The sequence below is a fragment of the Onychostruthus taczanowskii genome, unplaced genomic scaffold, assembly GCF_017590055.1.
Source record: "Onychostruthus taczanowskii isolate IOZ18803 unplaced genomic scaffold, ASM1759005v1 scaffold11, whole genome shotgun sequence".
In the NCBI taxonomy this organism is placed as follows: Eukaryota; Metazoa; Chordata; class Aves; order Passeriformes; family Passeridae; genus Onychostruthus; species Onychostruthus taczanowskii.
Genome location: NW_024497629.1, coordinates 12518036 through 12542906, shown reverse-complemented (window position 1 = coordinate 12542906; position 24871 = coordinate 12518036). Strand labels below are relative to the sequence as shown.

Here is a 24871-nt window from a genome sequence, read left to right as displayed (position 1 = left end):
AGAGAACTCTTACAACTCGGAACAAAGCCATGCAGATTCTCTTGTCTCCTAACAGCATTGCCATAAGCCTGTGCTCAAAACCCCCCCCACCCCAAAAATAATCAAATACCCACATGGGCTTTTTTCAGTAAATTTATGTGGACACATTTGTCTCTGAAAAAGAATGTCCTATTCCTGGTTGGTCTATTAATATGGGAACCACTTAGCCTCTCAAGAATATCTGCCACTCAGTCACTGCGCAGCAAGATTGGTCCAAGTTTGCAGAATAGCCAGTGACATGATTTCTATAGCTCCCTGCATGTGACAATGGGTCCAAATGAAGCACTTGAAGGCAGTAACACAGGTATAACATTTGTTATTCTTCACTTTAAAAGATGTCTTCAAGAGCTCATATAACCAGCCTTAACTTTTCTGTTTATGGTGAAATTCGGAGTTTTAGTTCAAAATTAAATTAAAATTAGGCTGAATGTTGAGTAATTTGAAAATTCACTCTTTAAACTAGATAATTTTTGCTTGATAAGAAATATACATTATAGTCAGTAACCTGCTGGTTACCTTGAACACCTTATCAATAGAGTAATTCATTAGTTTTCATCTCTACGCTGCTGCCTCTCTCATGCTCTGCTCTTTTGTGCTTTGTATATCTTGTCCTAGGTGAAGCAATTAACAAAGGGTCTGACGGGCACTGCAGTATGACCTTGAAGCTGTCACTTCCTGTGAGTTTCCTGGAAGTTTGGAATGACTTCAAAATCTATGAATCTGGAATACTCAAAAAGGTCAGCATCACAACCAGGGATGCTGAGACAATCTATCAGATTAGGACTGCTACAAGCAGAGGAAAAAAAGATTAGCAGATTTCATGTAGTCTGTGGCCTTAACAATCCACTGAAGCTGTTGGTAGGAGATTGGGCACAAGCCAACATTAGCCATTCCCTAGCTATTTTATTTATCTGTTTCTTGTTCAACTTGTGCATGCACAAACAACACAGAGAAGGATTCTACAAGATCACAGGAAAGGAGAGAGTTGGATCAAATGTATGGTGGGAAAAAAAGGTTGATTGGGAAAGATGGAAAGAAAAAGAGCATGGAGACAGTCCAATTTATATTCCTTCTTCAAAATGGTGTATCTAATATAAGTATGAAAGACCAAGCTTACAAACTATATAAAAAAGAAAGAAGCAAGAGTCCTGCCTCTAATGTGAGTTCTCTCAGCCTAGTATTATGGCAAAGCCACAAATCATTAGGATTGTAAACATCTGTGAGTTCTCTGGGAAATATATCCTGGCCAGCATGAGGGCTAAGATGTTTGCAAAAAAACCCCAAGCCCATTAAAATAATCCAAGTGACAAAAAATGTAACGGGCTGGGATTTTCTTCACTATTATCAGCTTTTTCCTTACACTCCTGTTTCCAAAGAGCAACTAAAAAGATGATTTTCAGTGAACATTCAGAAAGGTGAGGTAAAAATAATAGTTTGGTGTAAAATGTTTAGGTGACTAATTGCATCTTAAGGTTGAGAGTTGTTTTGCTCCACATGCAGCCACTGCATTGTGCTCATTAGTAACCTTGAGAAGTGCTATTGCAGCATGAAGTTCCTTACACTGCATGGGCTTTTACATGTTTTCTTCATGTCTGTGTTTCTGTCTGGAAACATCTATCATCCAGTGACAGGGACAGGCTAACACCTGGATAAAGGGAACAAACTCAAGAGTTTCACTTTCCCAAACAGATAAAGCAGAGATACTACTTTCTATTTTGGACTGAAGCGTCTAGAGCAAGTGAGCAAAATACTCCAGTTTTCAGTTCATGAAAACAAGCAGCTTTTCCCCTCTAGGCCTAAAAACATTTGTCAGAAGACTAAGTAAAGAAATATGAAAATACTGAGTGTGAATTATATCAGACTGTGAGAGGCAGTCTAGTCTAGTAAGAAGGCTAATGAACAGTGCAGCTAAGGAAATCCAGTTTTGTTACTGATTTTCTGTGTGATATACTGACTCTTGAAACCCTCTTGCACTTGCTCTAATTTTTCATGTGGCTGACTTACCTCAGACATGCAGTAAGCATATTTAATTCATACTGAAGGGAAAAATCCCTAGTAAGAGTCTAGTTATGAACCTGTCTGCAAGGAGGACAGTTGGGCATTACCACATGCCATCCCTACAAGTATTCCACCTACTGCCTCGAGCTAGACTCCGATGGCAGACACTGACTGGGCAGACAAACCAGATGTAATGAACTAACACCTAGGAAGGCACAATTTTCTTCCCAGCACTCTCAGAACCACAAACACTAAGGTGCAGGCTTGCACTGCTGCAACACATTGCCAGATGGTTTTGGGCCTGAAGGACTTGATATCCAAGACCAAGGAAGTTAGCTTGCTCATTCTTATGAAAAGTGTAAGGGAATTTTGCTGCTGTCTATGAATACCTAACAGGTTGGTGTGGTGAATGCGTAACAGAAGTTTTCTCAGAGCTGCACAGCTAAAGGACAGCCAATAAAGAGATAAAATTCAGTGTGGGAAAACTGATTTATTATAAATGAAAAAAAAAAGCAGCCAAGCATCCACTGGAGTAGTTGTGGGAACCCTAACCTTGGCAAAACTCACCACTTGACTGGAAAAGGTCCTGAGCAATCTATTCCAAGTGGACTTGTTCTGAGAAGGAGCTTAGACTAGCTAACATTTGGATACCCCTACATGATTTTATAATTCTGTAATGCATCTTAAAAGCTATATCAGAGAGAATACTGTTTGGCCTCCTATTGGCAGTACAGATGCAGCCCATAGTTAGAGATTCTATTCCAGAAACATCATGCACTATTATTTTTCCTTGATTCCAGACCCTTCTGCATAGTTCAAGTTTCAAGCATCAGCAAATTTATCACAGTTTTATATATTCAAAATATTTGTGTATTTCTTTGTATTTGTATGTATTCTCAACAACTGAAACTGATGATTTTGAAGTCCAGTTTGCAGAGTTAATGAATGCTCAGAAATTCTCAGTGAGGTAAATGAAGTGGATCACAATAAACATCTTGATCAGTGAGAGAGACTGTGTACCCGAGATAATACTCTCAGCTTCTACTCTGGGCATCCATCTGCCTCTGCTTTGGAGTTTCCTGTTCCCCCTGAAAGGATGCTGCAGCTGTCTGGGTAGCAGTAAAAGAATCAACAGAGCTTTTAGCACAGTATTCAGTACCTGAAATTGGTGTCATTTCACCCTAACCTGTCAGAGTGGATGAGGCAGTTTGCATATTATGAGAACAAAGGATATATCCCTTCAGTGAGGGCAGGAAACTCTGATACGACTGTTAGAACTGTTTCAAGCTAAACTCGTTATTTTCTGTTGGAATCTGATGCTGTATTGAACAGCACTTAAGTAATAATTCCAGCTCTATGTGAATGTTCCAAGGTATCATTAAATAGAGCACTTGAGAATAAATTGTGCTTTTCATTGTCATGAGATATGCTCTCATGTCTTTTCTTACTTTGGCCCTCCTTACTTTCTTCTCAAAGGCAGAAAGTCCATGCTTCTGTACAATTCCCACTTCTGCAACTCCCATAGGACAAGGCAGTGCAAACCTGGTTTATACTGTAAACATCTCATGAAAGGGCTACATCAGGTTTGAAGCCTGAGAGCTGCAGCAGAAGTTTCCCAAGCAGCTGCACCGCTCAGGGGGGTTGGATTCCAGCCAGGAATAAAGGGCTGTGCAGGACAATGGCTTCGTGTGGCTGCACGCAGTGCTCAGGGCTCACAGCCCCCATGCACTGCAGAGGTAGAAAAGCAGCTTGCAGTGAGATGCTAACTTTGCCTTAAATGACTTTTACAAGAAGGTTTCCCTCTGATTTTTTCAAAGCAATAAACTTCTTTTCCAAAACCACTTCCTGTTTTAGGTGCTTATAGTCAAATAACTCTGAGCATGTATTTACTGCTCCTTACTCTGATTTCTAATTGACCTGGTTAGTGTTGATACAGACCTTGTCTAAACATTGATTAATACCTTTCTTTTTCCAGGCTGGTGAGGAAGAACAGTAACTTTCTAGTATCAGAATGTGTGTTTACATCTTCTAATCAAACTCTGCCAAAATATTTTTAAGAAATCACTATCTTTGCAACCATTCCTGCTAAACAAAAGCCCCTTTCCAAGGACTTGGAAGAATATTACATGGGGCAGGAACCTAGCTGCAACATAAATTCTGTTTTGATTAGCTCCGAGGTTGGGGTCCTCCGCTATACATGACATGGAAGAAGAACATCTTCATTATCCTTCTTGCATGAAGTAGAGATAGGTATAATTCCACTCAGCACCCATTCAGACACAGAAAACCCACTAATTTCAAGATGAATACAGGATCACAGGAAGGTCAACTGTGGAATAAGTTACCTGGCAAACTACATCTTACAGAAATGGCTCTCATAGATTGCCACTTCCCAGTACTTATAGTTGTCGACTGTATCTTTTGCACAGAATGTAATCCATTGGCAGTGTCTTTAAAAACAGCCAATTCCCCCTTTTCATGGTGAGAGGAATTTGTAAGAAAAATCACCCCTTGGATAAGTATCTTATTCATTACATTTACTTTACCTTTGAATGGAAGTATCTTCATTGACATGAACAGATAAAATGTTTTTTTTAGCCTTTAAGACAATCCCATTTCCTTTCGAATTTTAAGATGGAATAAAAATATTTTTGAGAATGTTCTTGATTATGTAAGACCTTATATGAAGATATAAACACCTCTGGTCTGTGGTATATTAACATTCACAAGAATTTTGCAGAAATTTGAGATATGTGGTCCTGATGTGTTTACTTGTTACAATTTGTGAATCAGCAGCATTTACTCTGGCTTCAGTAGAGTAAACACAAAAGTTGTAAAAATGAAATGAAAATCAATTAAATTATTATTAAACATAGTATTCTGAATAATAGTTTTACATAGAAAATTTGCAGAAAATTTTGCATTGAATATCAATAATTTTTAATTTACAGAGGTTTATTGTATCAAATAGAATCCAACAAAAGTTAGGAGCTTCCTTACTAACACTTGAATAATTAAACTTTAAAAATACTCTTTTCTTTATAAATGAATAGTGATAGGACTCTATCTATGACAGTATTAACACGAAAGTGGTTTTGTCAAATGGAAGAAGTGCAAACTCTACGTGGAATTTGGCCTTGTAATATTGTTCTCACTCCATTAAAAACATGCAACTTAGGGAAAGCTTTTCAAAGTTGCAGAACATAATCTTGGATCTGAAGCCTGCTAAAGATAGTGGGAGGTGTTCTACCGGCACAGTTGCCTAGGGATGCTGTGGATGCCCCGTCCCTGGAGGTATTTAAGGCCAGGTTGGATGTTGTTAAGTAACTTGGTCTAGTGGAAGGTGCCCCTGCCCATGGCAGAGGGGTTGAAACTAGATGACTTTTAAAGTCCATTCCAACCCAAACCTTTCTGTGATTCTATGATTCTATCCCTTAAGCATATTTCAGATTAGGTCTCAGTAAAAAATTAGAACCATTAAAGGACTTTTTCTGTGAATGGGAATGTTGAGGAATAAACCTTAATTGGTTTAAAAAAGTAAAGAAAAATTCTTAATAATTTTATTCTTTCAGATTCTTCACACTCAAGCCACAGAAGTTGTATTTGGTGTTATTCAAAAGCAAGGCCCTTGCCCCTCCTTCATGATACCTACACTTATAGAAAGTACTTACGCTTTCCTGACAGATGTTGCTTGATTAGTGCATCAGAAGAAAACAAACCACCACCTACAATGGTTCCTGGAGAAGCCTTGAGGAGAAACCCATGAGCTATAATTTTTAAGAATTATTCAGTTATTTTCATATAAATTTTTATGATTCCCCTGAAGTTTTTTCCTCTAATTTTTTTTTAAAACTCTTATTCATCGGGAACAAAACCATTTTTCTCTGCAGTGTCCAGCATATCTCTGCAGTGTTTAGTATAACCACCATTTACAGCTTTTAAATTAAAACTTATTTGTGAAATGCCCAGCAGTTACTGAATTCACTCTCCATTAAAGAATAACTCTGGGATTTAAAAGAAAAATATATAAATATTTTAAAGAAATAGTTAAGATTTTTTTATTCTTTACCAATGTCTTACATCATGTCTGATTATTACTGAAATAGGGATTCTAATCATAGAGTCAAAACCAAATGTTTTTCACCTATTAAACTCTGAATTCAGCACTCAACAGATTGCATTTAAAGCAGGGTCACTTTATTTCTTTATCATCAGTTTCTACAAGGAAACAAAAAAACCCTAAGCTCATCGTTTTACTGGTAAAAGAATTAAGTTGTGATTTTGTAATTCTTCTTTAGAATACTTTTGGTGTTCACCATGTATTCAAGAAAAGTGCCAAACTGGCCTAGAAAAAAATAGTTTTCTACCTGTAAAAAAGAAAAGAAAGTCTAAGACTTGATTTTCTTATAAACTGCATCTGTATGTTTTGCTTCTTTTCCTATTTAATATGGAAGAAAAATACTTGGGTATGCAATCTCTTCTGAATAAATTATAGTTCTTTTAACTGATCATATGCTTTCATAATGATGTTCCCATTAATTTGCAGTCTGAAAATTTGGAAACTAGGTTCTGTTCATCTTGGTGTACTATTAACTCTGAAGCCTGAAGAAGGCATTTTAAATATCACTCTGACTGACTACTTTACAGCTCTTTATTTGAATTAAACTATGTCAATCTTATAACTCTGGAAACTATATCTTAAATATAATTTATTGAGATTCATTTTTTGAAGGATCTGTCTTTTTTCCTTTTGTTGTCCACAGTCCAAAAAAATAACACTTAATGATAGTAATGCACTTATATTTTAGTCCTCTGCCTCCTTATTACAGAAAACATGTACTGCTGAAGCTGAGTACAGTGCAAGCACAGTCAAGCATACAAAAATAATCAATGATGGCCAGTGGTAAAGTACTCCTCAAAATTTAAGGTTGTTTCATACAACTGAGGCCATGCTGTAAGAGCACAGTGTTCTTATCTGTGGAAGGAGAGAAATCAACAGACTTTGAAGCAGTGGAAATTCCGTGTGTGTTAGGGTAGAAGAGCAGTTTTTACATGCAGATGAGCAAATGTAAATTCCACTTACTGGGAATACAAAAATATTGTAAAAGAAGATTATGATGAGGTGTTTATGAGGGATATGGGATATTTTAGAGATATAAAACATTGATATAGATACTACAGTGCTGCAAAAAATGTGTGCCACATAAAGTCCCAATAGCACTGAGATAAAAGTAAAGGGATGAATTTAACTGCATGGCGAAATCAGATGTTACTGTGCAGATACAGACACCACATAATCAAGTTAGCAACTGGCCATTTTAAGAAACCAAATAATGCAAGGAATTCTGTAACTTCAAAAAATTTAAATAAGGCAATCAAACATGAATGCTAACCCAAGAGAGTAGCTGAGGGCATCTGCCCAGATCATCACTGTTGTATCTTAGCGTAACTCTTCCAAAGGCAGCAGAGGTATGCTAATTTACACCAACTGAGGATCTGGACAATCATGTTTAGGACTTTAAGTGACAAAATTACTTTCATTTTGGGGTACATATTAAAGGGTTTTGGCAAGTCTGACCAAACACAGAAAGTGCAAAACACAGCATTTTTAACTCCCCTTTTAGCAACTGTATCGTTTATGCAACTTCCCATGGGGATCGCCTCAGCACTTGGGATATACCACAGCATCATGTTGCAGATCTTTGCAGATCTGGATGGAATGAGCAATTGGTTATGATCTGTTGACTTGAAGCAAAAATGATCAACACCACAATGGGAGTCTGCACAATTACCAAATTGTGCCAAAGAAAAGACCCTTGAATTGACTACAAGCAAATGCCAGGCTGAATGAGATTAATTATGTAGGACAAGTTCAATGACAAAGAAGTATGACCAAACCCAAGGAAGACAGAGGCAACTGTACAAATGGAAAAACTCCAAGACAAGAAGGCCTTAGAGAGATTCATTGGGCATATTAACACAGCTAAACAAATTCATTTAAAATTAATCACAATTTAACGCTCCTCTCAGAATAGTTGCTTAGAAACTGCACAGTATGGCACTAGAATGACTGACAAGAGAAAAGTTTCGAAAATTAAAATAAACCATCAAACAAACATTCACACTGAAATATTTGGTGATTAGTGAAGAGCTAGGAACTAAGAAATGTATCTTCAAAACTGCCTAAGTTATTATTGCAGACACTGAATTCCAATTTCAAAGTTAGGCATTAGAAGTTGCAGGGATGTGGATGCCAAGACTCTTTAAGTCATACAGGTTACTTTGAAAAAATTACTCTAATTCAGTGATTGTTCATCTGAATTGAGACTATTTTGGTAATAACTGAGTTGCAAATGGTTTTAAATACTGATTCAAATCCAAACAGTAAAAAAATACAAGCTACTGTTATCTTTTGCTTTGAATAATTAAGTACATAAAGAAACAGCCATGAACTGTTTGGCCGTTGTAGATACCACTATGCAAGGAAGCCTCTCATTTCAGAGCATTTCATAGTATTGACAACTTACTAAGGCCCTGATTCTGCAAGGTGCTTCATGCAAACAATTTCGTGCCTGCATGGAACATTTCACAGCATCAGAGATACTGATATGCAGATGGCTTTTAAGGAGCTTTTTAGAGAGTACATGCTTTTAAGACTACCTCTGAGTAATGAAAACAGTGATGAAGGGTCTTATGTAAACAAAACTCAAGTGTTTTCCATTTCAGAGACAAAAGTTGACAAACTTAAGTGAGAAAAATGGAATGACTCAACCTTACCAGAGTCTGAATGAGTTATTCTAACAGAGAAAAAGCCCAGCCACTTCCATATGTAAAACTTATTGCGACTACAGAGATGAGATTGCTGCAGATGATGGGTTTCTATACAAAGGACATTATCATAACACCACACAACATGAGGTTGGAAATGCTAGGTATAACCTACAGTGCCCATTTGAGTATTGAGAAGTGCAGGAACAGAGCCCAAGGTGTTCTGTTCTGGCCAGGCATGCATGCTGCCATCAAAGATAAGGTATCCAAGTGGAAATCTGCAATAAATACAGGAAACAAAAATGCAAAAAAAACCCACTGAAACCACATAAGATTCCTAATTTCACTCGGCCCAAGGATTGTTGAGCAAAATGGGAAAGTTTATTCCTTATAGCTGAACTAATAATTGGGGATCTATGTTCCTTGGTTTTGCTTTTAATAATTTAAATTAGACTAGCACACTAACTTGCAATTTAAGAACACATAAAAAACTACAGTTTGTTCAGTTTTTTTTACCACAACATTGCAGATAAATTAATAAAACACTATCATTTACAAATGGCTCACTCAAGCACTTTTTAGCATTTCTCCAAATACATCGCATCTGGTCCTTGCAATCACATTTCCTATACAAAAGTTAGCTAAAGCATCAAGGAATTTCAAAAAGTGTCTGCAGATTTAAAGGATACATACTTAGCATCAAAGGAGTATTTCAACTTAAAACAAGATTACTTACTAGGCTCAACAACCTTAGCATTCAAGAAAAACTGTAATGACAACTTCTATTAAGTTTCCATGTAGAAAAAAAAGAGACATAAACAACAGGAGTAAAAAGGTGATAATAGGAATGGAAATTATTATTTCTCTTGCAGCAAAGTGTAATTTTCTAAGATAAAAGGGGGTGAAAACTATATAATGGGTCTCAGTCCTGCTGCATTCTTATAGGAGGACAGATGTAATCTCAATGGGAAAAGGGAAAGGGAAAGTGGGAAAGGGAAGGCAAGCCAAGGGATAATACTTCTTTGCAGATGAAACAACAATGCACATCCAGGAACTGAACATCAGAAACACCTCAAGTGGAAAACACAGGATGTAGGTGGAGAATTCACTCCAGCAGGTAAACAGAATTCTGCAGAAATAAGTGGTGTGAGTACATAAAGTGACTGTATATTGGGAGAGCTATCAAGGTTTAAAATAGTACAGGCACTGGTCAATGTCCAAGAATAATGTGCTTAACTATCTAAATAGGGAAATGTTCCTGTGGTGTTTTACTAATATATCCTAATAATTTTTGTCTCTTCGTTTTAAATTTTTATTTGAAAAGGCCTATTTTTCACTAGATGACTACAGCAAGGAGGAAAATACTACTCTTTTCCAGTAATATTTTACTCTTTATATATATCAGAATAAAAACAACAGAAGTTTCTCCATTTCTGGGAGGATGCCTCTTCTTCCCAGTCCTTGCTGAGCAAGAATTGCAGTAAAATCACATCAGTAGAAACAGATAATAATTAATATAGAAGAGTTTCCCTAGAAGTATGAGGTAAGAATATCCTTTCTATCACGAAAACACTGTACTGCATGGAGGTGTTTTTCAAGAAGAATCATGGCTAATGGCAAGCTTCAAAGAAGCTCACTTTTCTATGTGAACACTGCCAGGGTGACACCTCTGGGAACAGGGAGATGAGTGAAAGAAAGTTAAGAGAAAGAGTAGGAGATCACCAAGAATATGGAAATCACTGTGGCAGAATGACATGGAAAAAAGATGGAGGAACAGAGATTCTGACTCTTACTTTATTGTGGAGAACATGCAAAAATAGACTGAGCTCATCACTTTGAGTTAAGAAGAGATGTAGGAAACAAAAGCTCTCAGACTTCATTGTAGTGAGGGAAAGGACGCTGCACTCCTCCCTCCATAGGAAATACCAAAAGACATCCACCAAAGAAAACAATAAAACAATGAAATCTACAGAGATGCTTTGGGACTGAAAGACTGGGCATACTACAACAGTATCAGGAAGTATCCAAACTTGAAGGCACCTGGTTGAGCTGCAATTCTTCCTGAGGATCAGATTCTTCAGAATAAGCAATAATGGGATTTTCTGGCAGAAAACTGACCCAAGACATCGAGGGTAGATGTTGAAGATCGGATATTTAGTTCCACAGCACACCAAGCTAACAGTTACCTATGTACATAAGGTATATACATAAATGTGTGTGTGTATATGTATCAATGACCTTGAAAAACTGTGATTATCTTTACATCAAAGTACCACTACGTAGAAATAAGTCTGTCACTTTCTGGGAGTCTCTGGTACCTGGGTTCTCAGGTTCCCACATTGACAGGACACTGAGTAGACATTTTCACAGTCAGTCAGCTGTGTTTTAGCTGGGATTGATTTACTGATTAACAAGATGTGTCCTTTTAAAACAAAAATTAATTCTAGCTTTGGATTGTTTAGGTTTTTTGCTTTTACTTGTTTTGAATAAGATTTAAAGTGCTTCAAAATGTTTTTAACAGCATTTATAATTCCACAATGGTATTACAGTTTAGAAGTAATCGTAACTGTTAGAAAAACCTGCTATGAAAAGGAATAAATAAAGAAAACTGATAAGAAAAGGCCCCTTGGTAAGATCACACTGAATTTAATTTATGAATACTTTAATATCAGTAGCTGTCACTGGGTGGGCTGTTAACTGCTTTCCTATCATAGTTAACTTTACTCATCAATATAGCGTTCCTAGGTCCCTTAAAAATTAGTTGCTTTTCACAAGTACTGAAACCAAAATCTTACTACTGGAAAAGTTTGGTTCCCTGCCAGATATTGATTTCTCCAGACAGCTTTTTTTTTTTTTTTTTTTTTTTTTTTTTTTTTTTTTTTTTTTTTTTTTTTTCCCCCAGCATAAGTAAGACAATTAAAGCAGAAGATATTGTCCTGTTATTTGGAGATCACTGACCAGGCTGTAACTGCTGTAGTCTGCTGACAAACTATGCACAAAGGCTCTCAATTTTCTTTTTGAGCTTTGGACGAAAATGAAAAATTGTGTAATCTGCATTGTAAACCTGAGCAAGAACCCTTACACATGAGAAGCATGGGTGGTAGGGAATAATTATGCTGACTGACCCTGGAACAATTTAATTGAAAGTTGCAACATTATTATTCTGAGAGCCAGGAAATGTGAGCAATGGAATCTTGGAACCACAATTTCCAAAAGGCAATACAATAAGCATGACTGTTAAGCAAAATATTTCTCTAACCTTGTAGGATCCTTATATTATTTTGATTGTGAATATTATATGAATGATATTATTAACAAATACTATTTGAAGTGTCTGCTATTTTGTATTTTAGTTGGGATACAAAAAAAAAATTGTCTAAGCAAAATTCCAGTTAGGAAGCTACATTATACATTATTTGTATGTGTTGTGAAATACACACAAAGAGATAATGTATCAGTAAAATGTGATATGAAGGCTTTACCAGCATATGTATGATATTTGATTTGATGTTAAAGCCATAAAAGTATTAAATCCTTCTAAATTATGCAGTCCAGAAACATGATTCCTAAGCTGTGCTATCAGTTTTTCTATTACACTATCAATTGTTCTCTGTACCCTGTACATTAAACAAGTATTTGCCAAGAATTTTACAAAGGTTGAAATCTTTACGGAAGAATGGAAAAAACTACATTGAAAACCTGAACAAGGAATAAAAGATGAAGAAGAGATGAAAACAGTACAGATTGCTAAGGAAAGAACAGAAGGGAACTCAGCTTGGGTTATAGGTTAAAAATGTGTATACTTTTCCCTCTACAGCCTGGGGCAGGAGCCAAGGTTACTGATTCTCACTACTCTTCTGCTCTCAGCAAATATATGTGAAACATCCCAGCAATGTTCCCCATCTCCTCCTGGTGCCAGTCCATGCAGATCACTAAAGCTTCTACTGCTGTTGCTACGACAGCAGCCCAGGCAATAGAGCAGACACCAAAATGTCCCATGGTGGCTGGTGGCCTGGCAGATGGCCAGTAGTATCCCATATTATGGAATTTCTGCTTCTTTTCAGCTTCTGCTTCCTCATTTTAGAAACAAGGATATTATACTCCCAGACCTCACACACAATGTAAATGAAGTACTTCACAGTGCAAAAATTTCAAAAATCAAATTCTGTTATATAACTTTGGTTTAGCTGCTTTGTGCATGCACGTTACATTTACATGATCACATCTTCTTCCATCTTAAGCAGAGAACAAGAGCATAAATGAGAGCTGTGTAAAGGATGCTGCCATCCATAGGACTCCTACTTCCTTGCTTTCAAATATATGTGGGAAATGCTAAGATGCTTTATTTCTGTCTCTGTACCAACTTCACAGGATATAGAGAGAGAGCAATAAAAATATAAATGTGATGAAGGCAGGAGATGGGCTGATTGGACAAGGGAGCTTGAGACAGGGAACAATGTAGAAAAAAATGATGAAGGAAAACAGGACAGAGTAAATGGGCCAAGTGGAAGCTGGGACTGGTTAAAGTTTTGGGATAGGAGAAAGGACAGTATGGCTGCTCTGGAACTAGACCCTCTTGCTTTTTCTGCAGAGTTCATCCCTTTTCACCAAGGGTCAATTATATTAAATAGATCTGCTAAATTCCCATAACTCCAAGCAAATTCAAGGGTTTGAACATATACAGTTCTCTACAATGTGAAGAACTGACCAATTGTGCCCTAAAAGTATCCAAGTGAGCATCAAAATTATATACCTAAATTTCTGGTTTAAAATGAGGATAACACCAACCCTCTATACTTCAGAGTAAAACTGCAGATGAAAAAAATGATTTTATAACTAAATAACTAAATTTATTAGGAAACACTCAGATGTGATGGTAGTGACAAATGTGTGAGTGAATTAATAGGTCTATCTTCAGAAGCAGTGAATAACAGACAGGGCCTCACATGGGATAATAAAGGAAAAGAGAAGAAATTAACTAGTTGCTTATGCAATGATTACTGTCTGCCCTGTGCAAGGTTTTACTTTGTTATCCTGTGGAAAAATCTATCATCAGAAAACAAAGATTTGCCATATAGTGCAAATACAAAGGAGAACTGAGTTAAGTAAGCCTGCTTAAAATTCTGTCATTTTGAAACTTAACAGAGCTTTAGGTGTTCAACTGGTATAATGATAACTGTAAATTAATAATTTCTGCTAATGAATAATAAGTAATAACTTTTAAACATAAAAATATTATTTTAATTTAATCTTGCTTTTTTGCTTAGGAAAAACTTGAAATAAGTAGAGAGAGTGGAATGATATAGAAGTGGTATCTCAAGTTTAGGTGTTTTGGGATTTTTTTCTTCCTGGTTTCTACCAGGCAGCCTTGACTGCAGATGTTTGAGAAAAGCAGAGGAGATGAAGTAATTCAGAAACAGCTTCCTAAGATGAGTAGAAACCTTATAAAATATTCATGCTGCCTCAAGAGTCCTGACTGTGTTTTGCTTATGCATTCACATTTCCTCAAACTTCTACCATTTGACCCATCCCAACCCAAAATCCAGGTCCAAATCTGAGTTTGTCTGAGATGTGCATGTCTTTTTCTGCTTATACTTAAATGTCTTCCCTAATCTCATTTACATCCCCTTTTGCATATCACATATTCTTCTAGCAGCATATATCAGCATGACCTAACTAGTAGTTTCAAAACATTATTTTTCACTTTGTGGGTAATCAGCTGTAAATTTTGTATGTATTGTTTACCTCTAGCAACTAAATTAAGTAAAACTAGAGAGCAGTTTTACTCCAGCAGTTTTCTCATGCTTGCTTTCTTATTTTTCCCATGGTTTACATCAAGAGTTGTTTGGGTTTTTTTTAATCAGCATATATACTGAATTCAAGAAACATATTGTAAAAACAGAATACTGCCAAGCAGTATGGCAGCATGTGATATCCGTTCATACTTTCCCTACTGAATTTTCCTCATTTCTTGTGAAAATTTTTCCATCTTAACCGAATTACCAGCTCAGAAGCACTGCCCTGTCATAGCACTAATAAATACTATAGTTCTCCCACACAGAGAGTTGCAGTAGAGCATATGTGCAGGAAGACAGAGCAAAGCTAAGTGTCATGATTCTCTAATGTCCATAGCTCAAAACTGCTACTCCAAAGAACTGAAAGGAATGGTGAAGAACCCATTTTAAGCAGGGGATAACTAAGTAAACATTAAAAAACACAGTCACATGAGAAAATGCATTAGGCTGGTAGCAATGATACGAACCTGGAGAAATTATGCAAGCGTTTGGGAAAACCACATTGTTCTCCTTCCAACTGTGTTTGAGAAACTGCAATGCATAACTGCTTGTGTAATCAAAAATGTTTCATCAGTCTAATTGTATGGGAATTTTCTGTTCTAGCTAGCAAATTCAAAGTTCAGAAAAAAAATGGAAAGGAATTCAAACATTAAGATGAAATTCTAGAAGTTCTGTCTTTTGTCCATCCCTGTCACCTAATGGACACACAAAAGGACATACTAGGTCAACAGACTTATGTACAGAACCCCCCTGCTGTATGGAATTTCTAGAGACTTCAATACATGTTTCAAGCAGGATCAACTCCTTCTGCAGCAGCTCTCCAGACAGCATTTCTAATTTCTGATAAAACTTTATACAATTTGCGGTCAAATAAATATTTATAAAGAAAATATTTGTTCTTTATATCTTACTTGAGTTCCTGTGAGCTTGTGGCCAGCATACTCCGAATGCTTTTGTCAGCCAAGGGACAGCCAGATAAACTGTAAGACATGGCAGGACATACAAGTATGTTAATCTTCTCATTAACTGAACACTCGCAAACAAACACAACATAAAAATTAAAAAGTAAAAGTTTGTAATGCAGAAAAGCGATGGGGCAAGTGCTGTAATATTGAATTCCGTAATATAGTTAACCCTCTGAATATATTCAGTTATCAATATTACTTCCAAAATTACATACTGTAAATGTTCTTGTTTGTTTGTTTGTTTCTCTATGAACTAGAAAAAGATAACAAAAATATTGGAGATTCCTGGGTTAACTACTTAAATGCTTAAAGTTTGGAAATTTTAGTAATCTATTTAAAAATAAAAGACGTTTATACAACACACAAATTAGCATGCTTTTAAGATCAACATATATTACTCAAAGGGTTAACACATAGTTCAACGTTTTACTTTGACAGCATTGTTGAGGTAAGCTGAAAACAATAAATTGAAAAGACAGAATCCACCATGAAAAAAATGAAGTCACACCTTCTATGTGAGGCGTAATTACCAGTCACATGACCACTCCCATCACACCCTGGTGTTGGACATCTGCCACCAAACAAAAACAAAAACAGCCAAAATAGTAAGTATGTTTAAAAAAAAACTTTTAAAAGTTTCATTGTTTCCAGTTTAGCTGCAATGACTGCAAGGGGTTTTAAGCATCCTAATCGAAAAGCTGCAAAATGAACAGGTTTAAATGAAAATGGCGTCTCCATACAATATAGCATCATTAAGAACAAGCAAATACACGTTAGCTTATCACTTTACTTAACTGGCAGTTTGAAACATTTATATGCTGCAAATGTTGCATGCTCATACTGCAAGGCGTATATGTATTCGTTGGTTTAAAAAAAGACAAAGAGAGAAAAAGTTAAAAGGAGATAAATAATTTCACCTCACATTATGCTTACGTTATTAAATCCTTTTTGCTCTCTTTGCATTGAGGGTATTTGGGTTTAGGACTTGGGATTGTAACTTCACCAGGATACCTTCTTTCTTCAAGTGCCTCTTGGAAAGGATCCAAATCTTCCGGCTACAGGCAAATATATACATATTAATTTCAGCTAGAGAAGGTCACATTTACAAAAATAATGCAAAGCAGAGTCATCAGATGGTATCTCCTTCTTATCCTATTCTGACAGAGAAAATTAATGAAATTATTTTATATATTTTCACGTACTAAACTTTTGTATAACATTTGAATATTTTGATAAATACTTCACAATATGTGAAATATATGATTTATTTAATTAGAAAAATAAAAAGGAAAAAAAACTGGCTTTTTTCTGTCATATTGTTTTTCTCTAAAGACTCAGGTCTTTTCCCTAAAGTCACTGCACAACAGAGAAAAGGCAAAGAAGATGACTAAATGCAGTATCTTATGCATCAAAAAGCCATTTTAAATAGCATTTTTAAGGATTTAGAAGATTGCTTCACCTTAACGATGAAAGAGAAGCAATCTTAACATCTACACACAGAATCTAAGCTGGGGCGAATCTCAGTGGATCTGTCTGGCAAGACAGAATGATATAATTTGAAATTAACTTTAGTGATGTTCAGAAATTCAAACCTATCTATTTCAGGAATGCAGTGGCTGAATGCAGGGATTCAGGGATTCCTGCAGATGGTGCTATAAACACCATTGCAGAAGTAGGGAGTTCTTACTCTGAAAAAAATTGCTGCTTTACCTCACATTTCCTTGATTGTGACAGATTTCCTGCCAACTCCAGTGAAATTAATAGCAAAACTGTACCACCAAAGCTAGAATGCATTCAGGCTATCTAGTGAAAATGCCTCTTCGTTGTGTATTTCAAAGATACTGAGAACTGTTTTATGGTTTAATTAAAATTAGTATGAGATGTGCTAAACACAAATGATTAGCCTAATTTTTAGCTATAAACCAACTAGAAGTCCTCAAACAACTAAACTGAATCGAGTGCAGGATTTTAAGCCATAGAATGGATAAGGGTTAAAACCTGACAGAAAAAAGCAGCATCAGTGAACTTTGTCAGCAGACCTCTTCAGTGTCCTGTCTATTCTGTTTTGAAAAGCAATAAAAATTCACTGACATATTTTCTTTATTTGCCACTTCTGTTTAAAGGGTATTGCAGCTGTCTTGGTATTATAAGTAGAAAAGTAACACTGATTTCTTATATGCCTTCTTTGTATTTTTGAGAAAAAGTATTTCATTAATGCAGGCCCTTACAGAGAGCTATCAAGAGCACATAAGAAATCTAGAAGATTAGTTGAAATAGTTGAAAGCTTACATTTTACTCTGCTGCTTTGTTTAAATTGATTTCTAAGTAATACATGCTTTCAAATAGCACATCATTTATGGTTTTCAAATTCAGCAGAATATCTTGTCTTCAGAGCTGATTATCCCAGTATTGCACGGTTATGTCAACTTGCTTATACAGAGTAACATAATCTGGATATAGCAAAACATCTTTACTGCAGAAAATATTTGTTAACAAGATGATGCTGTTAGAAAACATGATTCACATTCATGGTTCAAATGTTGTCTTATGGAACTTAGTCACAGATCAGATGTGTGCCAGCATGGTATACTCCTAAAGATTAACCAGCAAAAAAGTCTTTTTTGTAGAAAACCAGCTAATTTTGCTTCCTATTTCCCTCCGAATTCCAGAAAATGAATGAATTACCAAAATTAGACTGCAACAAGAACTATACAGATGAAAAAGACATACATTAATTTCTTTGGAATCATCTTCATCTATCCTACTTGGCTTCATTTTAGTGTAGTCCACTGGCAAGTCCCAGCAGTCACCCTCATTCAGCTGGTAACACCGGTTGTTCATCACGGCTTGTCGTTGTGGGGACATTGGCTCCAGTGGGGTCAAAATGGTGCAGCAACCATCTCGCTGCCTCTGCTTGTTCATGCTCAGATCCAACGTCCCATTTTCATCAACTTCCATATCAGGATTCTGTCAAAATAAGAAAAATATTGTTAATTCAGCTTCACACGGGCAAACTGCTACCTCTTCTTCAATCTGATTGCCTAGCAGAATGATAAAATGCTTTTCCATTCCTGTATAGATTGTAAGCATTGAGCCCCCTCCTACACATAGCATGATGCTGTTACACAACATTAATGCTGTTAAAGTAGATTTCTTCCTGAATGGCTAATTTGATGTTTGGGGGGAAAGGGGAGAGTCTTCAGTACCCCTCTTGCCACCCAGCACATAGGTACAATATTTGATATATAAAGGAGAAAGCTCTAAAGGTATTTTCTTGCCATTGTCTTTATGTTCTTGATTTATTCTCTGACAGGTGAAGTAACCTGTGAGGTAACATCTGCATAATTCTTGTTTTCAGTCCTGGCATGTATCTGAGTGATTAGAGAAACAAAAACCAGCTAACATCAAATAATCTTTGTTTCTTTTTTTCTTTTACATTAGCAGTCAGTGCTTGAATAGAAAATGTCAGAAAATTAAGCAGGGAGGTAGAGTACCAAAATAAGTCCTTTTGGAAACCATTTGTCAATGAGGAAATGCATTTAAGTTTCACAGCTCCTTCCCTGCTGATGAACACGTATTAACAATTCATGTATCTATTCTGATAATAATTTGTTCAAATTTCCGTGACAACTGGTACTGTGAAAAATGGGATGTATGGGGCTCTTCTGCAGAAACAAACAAGTGTTGACTATTGTATTAGATAAGGAGAAATAAGATATTTTAAAATGAACACAAAATTTAAAAACTAAGGACAGATAAGATAAAAATGCCCATAGAGAATCCCTCATCTTTCAAAAAATGAAGTGTTCTATGAGAAATTTGGTTTCAAAATGAATGTGAATCTGACTGACTCCTTGTATGTCTGGTGACTTTCTTTCCTCTTGAGTAACAACAGAGCTGCAGGAAACCACTGCAAATACAAATCTCTCTTTCTGAATTACTGCCTTTTGTTAGAACTTTTATTTAATTGCTGCTATCTGGCTAATGTAATTTAGAAAGTATTTATTTATCTCCTCAGAATCATTCCTTCAGTTGCAATATAGTGGCATGTTAGGAAAGAGGCCCTTTCTGGCTTCAACACAGCAGATTTTCAGCATTGTATTCCAACTTCTCCCATCATAATGAATAGAGAAGAACTGCATTTATTTGCATGAGAGAAAGAGATTTCACTCTTGAACAGTATTAAATCAATTAATATAAAAAGCAGCATTTGAAAACAAAGTCCAATCTGGCTTAGAGCATGAATATTACTAATACTTACTGCTACAGGTTTAGTTTGTTATGAATGATAATAACATGAGGCGGTTTGCACAGCAAGGGAAAGCAAATCTTTGTCTATAGGAGAAGAACAGAACATGTCTGCCAGCTCAAAATCTCTCTACAAGCAGAATAAAAATGTTTCCTCTGCACTGCATCTGTCTGCTCAGCCATCTAGTGGTCTCCTGTAGGCAACACTGTACTGTTTGCTTGTGCATGTTAAATACTCATTTTTTATCAGCTATCAGAGCCAAAACTTTAAAGTGAAAAATGAAATCTCCTAAATCTTTAACGAATGTTAATAGTGCACTGTTTTTTCTTAATACAGAAAGCTTAATGACAAAAGCGTTTATTTGTATCTGTATGGCCATTTTATAATATACTGAGGCTGTATGAACATACAGAACAGCAGTCACTCTGCAAGACTATTATGCACATTTTAAGTCACCTGTATTGGAGGATTTGTTCATTTCAAAGATATTATGCATTGACTTAAGAACTCTGCTATCACAGACAGGCAAGAAATTATAACATACAGCACCACAGATTTCTCTGCACTGAATCTTACAAGCTTAGGTCCCATTTGTGACTTTTAAATGAAAATGCAGAGTTAAAATCTTAATCGTTTTGCCACATGCATGAATCAGACTGCAGTTTGCAAAAGAAACCAATACCCAAACAGTAGTAAAATTAGGACCACTTGAGCAATCCGAACATCTTTGGTAATTATAGTAAGAGACAAATTTAAAAAAGGAGTACATGGTATCTGTATCATTAGTTTATAAAACCATCATGATTTCCTGTGATACTTGTGAGCAATTTGTATCTTTTTGTTGGTATTTTTCCTCCCTGCTTTAGCAGAGCCACCAGATTATGTTAATTTTGAGGGGGGAAAAAAGGGCAAGATGTACTAAAGCTTTTCTCTCAATCAGGGCCACAGAGCAAGTACAGTTAAGAGAAATCTTCATCAACAAACATATTTACTAATTTTTACCCTTGCACAGAGATCCTGAGGCTTAGTGGAGAGGTTCTGAGGCATCTCCCTGCAGCGGGTGGAGAGATTCAGAATAGCAGTAGCAGCCATGTGTGCTGCCTCCATGTCATGAGTATAGTCAAAGCTGCTCTTGCTGCAGGTACTGCTGGCACTGCTGCCTCCACCACAACTCATATTGCTGCTGCTGCTAGGGGCATAACTGCTTGTTGTGCTGCTGGTTGGACTTGAATTCTTACAGTAGCGTTTAGCTGTGGGAAGAAATATGACAAGGATGACTCAAAAGAAGGAGCATTCTGCATAAGTGAAGAGGAAAACAAACTGCTGGAGGTGAAATTTATAATGAGGAACAGTAACCAATGCCAAAAAAAAAGCCCGCAATAAGAATGATGGCTGTATTTCTTGATTTCTGTCTGTGAGTTTATATGCTACATGTGTGGGACTGTATGAAATAACCTCCTGCAAAAATCTGCATGACATGATCATGAATTGTTCTGACAAACAGGCTGGATTTATAAAACAATAAAAACACAGAAACACTGCTTTTACCCCACATATATAGTCAGACAAAAGGTACAATCTGCTCAGGTCATTCATTTTTATTAATGACAGGCAATGTAACACTATGGGACCTTTTCCTATATACCTGAGGAACTGTTAGTTTAAGGCCTAGAACTCCCCGGAGTTACTGGAGATCAAACCCACTTCAAGGCTGATGAGCTTGGCCTCTGGGCCACAGCACCACCCATATTTCGTTAAACACTTCATGCTTCCTAAAAGCTTCATTTCCTCCTACACCACAGGCAAATATGGCATTGGCCATCCCAAAGACAGGAGCACAACAGGAGAAAATAGGTGGTTGTCATGTGTTAGTTTTACCACGACTTGCACAAAGGCAGAAGCAATGGCTGTTTAAACAGCAACAACAGGTACAAGGGAAAAATCCTCCCCTCCCGCTTCAAACAACCTGAGCACCTACGACTCTTCATAAACCTGGTGAGGCCCAAAGACCCCTCCCTGCTCCCACTGCAAGCAGTGATGCCCAGCTGTGCCCTGACTGACACGAGCCACAGGTGGTCACACAAGAGCCAAAGCACTGACAGTGCTCACATCCAGCCTGTCTAAACACAAGGCAGCACTGCTGCTGCTTCTAAGTAACGCTCCTTGCAGCCAAAGGTATTACAGCAGTAAGGGCAAGCAGCCCTATTAGCCCACTTATTTCCCCAACCCTCTTCCAAGATGAGCTGTTTTAAGAGTGTTTATAAAAATGCAAGGAAGTGTGAGCTCGTCTCCAAAATGTAGAAGTTTATGTATTTTCAGAAAAAAATAAAAGTCAAGGTCAGAGGATACATCCATGCATATTACAGCAACTACTTCCCCTTAAGATGGAAATGTATACTGCAGAGATCATACCTTATAGCACAGTGTAACAATAACCAACTAGCATGCTGATTAGAGAGCTATACAAAAAAGGTCAGGCCCTAGACAGAGCTCTTCCGTGTTGGGCTCCATTTAAATGCCAGGCTCTTCACTTGTATTTGTCTGAACAGACATACATATAATAATCTGCTCCCATGAGCACAGCCCATTTGTGAACCATGGGCTGCTTTGGTAGGCAGACAGGGTTCAAAAGAAGAATCTGAAAGCAAAATGTCTCTGCTAGAGCTTATGTCATCTTTCTCTAAAGAACTGAAAAAAATCATGGCATTATTTTTACTGCAAAGGAAATAGTGTTTTACTTAAATCGTAACAGATGGAGTTTTCTCAGGAAAGCCACATAATGCACAGGGTGTGATTTTTTTTAAGTGAAGTGAATGCTAAACATTCATCACATTTTTTTTTTTTGTTTTGAACACATAGTAGCACTACACTAGCAGGCTATCCACTAATAAGAAATTTGTGAACTATTCCTCAAGAGTTTCATTATTAATATAGTAGTCAGTGGCGGTCATTAAAAATTCAGCATTTATCCATTGTTACTTTGTTACAGTATCCAAGACATGCAAGAATTTTCTGATACTTAAGGAAGCAAGTAATTGAATAATTCAGTTTTTACTGTGTTATGTTAGCACAGCAAGTACTCTGTACTACTGAACTTGCCAAATTAGAACTATCTTTCAAAAATCATAGGAACAAATAAGAATTTGTGATTTTCAAAAAAAGTTAGTAGTTATAATAGGTCACATTTAGACAGACATAAGAGACATATTACATGTGAAATTATATATATATATATATATGAGAATGTGTGCTAAAGAGAGGGAGGGAAAGAGGCAGCTTTTATACATAGGACTAACCATCAGAAACTCATGCAGGCTCTGATACGGACTCCTCTGTGGCCTTGGTCAAACTACATTATCCCTTGTATTCATTTTCTCTACAAACAGAAAGTTGCTTCTAAAATTTAGTTGTGTTGTGATTCACTTGCAAAACACTTTGAAGATGTAAACTGCTATAAGCATGCTACACAATTACTAGCTTTCAGATTACCAATAATTTAAGCAAAACTCACTTGGAGAGAAATGGCCATGGTTATCTTAACCTTACTGCAGCTGTACATTTGAAGATGAGTCACGTAACCCAGACTGTTCATTTCACATTAGCTTTTCAGAGAAACAAAGATCATTGATTTATAATTAATAAAATCAATCTGCTCACTAATGAAGGGAAAGATGCATTGTTTCAATACCAGATAGTTCTGCCTGATACAATGCCCACCCCTGTGGCACCAGGTTTATGAAGCTGTGCAGTCCATCTATGCTTTGTAATCCAGAGTGAAACCAAACGTGAAGAACATCTTCCCCATTAAAAACAGACACAGGTCTAACCAGCTGCATACCCAAACTGGGCTTCCATCAGATTATGCCCGGGGGCTGATTACAAAGAACCTCTCAAAGTCTAAAGGCTTCTCTTACTAATTAACAAAGGGGGAGTCGGAGAGATCCCAAACATGAAAAAGACAAAAGGAAGGTATTTGGTCTGGAATTCAGTTCTGCCCAGGCACCTTCATTCCCAATATGGTCTAAATAGTGAATGGTTTAGTAAATTAATTATGGTTTCAACACTTTTTCTGACTTGTACAATAAAAGATTCATCTCACCTAATTTCAGGTACCTGAGCTAGTCATTACAGGCTTCCTATACAGGCAGTGGAAGAAAATAGGAACTTTCAGGCCATGATTCACCTGACCAGTTTTAAACAAGCACTACAGGAAAAGATGAACTAAATCAGAGAAGCAACTACCCTTCTTGAATCTGAAAGGGGTGCCAAACTCAGCTGTCAGTGCCAACATTACAAAACTCTGAATATGGTCAGATGAATCCCACTCATAAAACTTTTTCAGTGTTTTGATAGAATGACCCAGACCTATTGGGGGGATGACAATAATTTCTGCAATCACCTAAGCAACTGAAAGTGTTGCCATCACCACTGCCTGCTGTGTCCAGCTTTTCTTACCTTTACTGCTGTGTACCATAAGCCAAGCAACCAATACACTATGCAACTGGTTTCAAAGGAAAAACAAGCCCAAAAATAAAAAATTTCTCAAGAATTACTAATTACCCTATCCAACGATCCAAAGTATACATTTTCTGTTTGTTTTTTAGTAAACCATACTTTAAAAAAATATCAAGGAAACAATTCAAAGGTGCTATTTATGTTTGTGTCACTCCCAACTCTACACTTACTGAAGATATAATCCCTTTTGCTGCTGATGAAAATACCATAGTAGCTGACAATTAAAAAAGAATTGAGAAGGGAAGCTATTGGTTTTTCATATCTTTAAGACTACTTCTCTTATATAGTCAGAACTAAAGCACTGTTTAACTGCACATTGCCCCCAAAACCTTAGATGTACTTTTGGGTTTTCAGGATGACCTTTCAGAACAGAATCTGCTTTTATATAAACATGCTTTACTGACATACATAATAGGCGTGCTCTCTGGACCCCCATAAAGTCTTTAGTAGTAATCATTAATTCTTTTATATACAAATATAAAACCATCTAAAAATAATGTGGCATTTTTTGAAGTGGTTCTTTTAAGTGAAGAGTTTCTTCC

At 36.6% G+C, this 24871-nt stretch overlaps 1 protein-coding gene across 4 annotated transcripts in view; it reads right to left on the bottom strand.

The window, feature by feature from the left end:
- The window catches only part of MYT1L (myelin transcription factor 1 like), a 130152-nt gene that overhangs the window by 41902 nt on the left and 63379 nt on the right, over nucleotides 1–24871 (bottom strand). For all 4 annotated transcript variants that reach the window (XM_041420514.1, XM_041420523.1, XM_041420532.1 and 1 more), the window contains exons 10-14: nucleotides 24814–24816; nucleotides 20817–21064; nucleotides 18296–18532; nucleotides 16499–16620; nucleotides 15512–15580 (exon numbers count right to left, since the gene is read on the bottom strand). In XM_041420514.1, the coding sequence (XP_041276448.1) occupies nucleotides 15512–15580; nucleotides 16499–16620; nucleotides 18296–18532; nucleotides 20817–21064; nucleotides 24814–24816 (679 nt within the window). The remainder of the gene's footprint in view (nucleotides 1–15511; nucleotides 15581–16498; nucleotides 16621–18295; nucleotides 18533–20816; nucleotides 21065–24813; nucleotides 24817–24871) is intronic.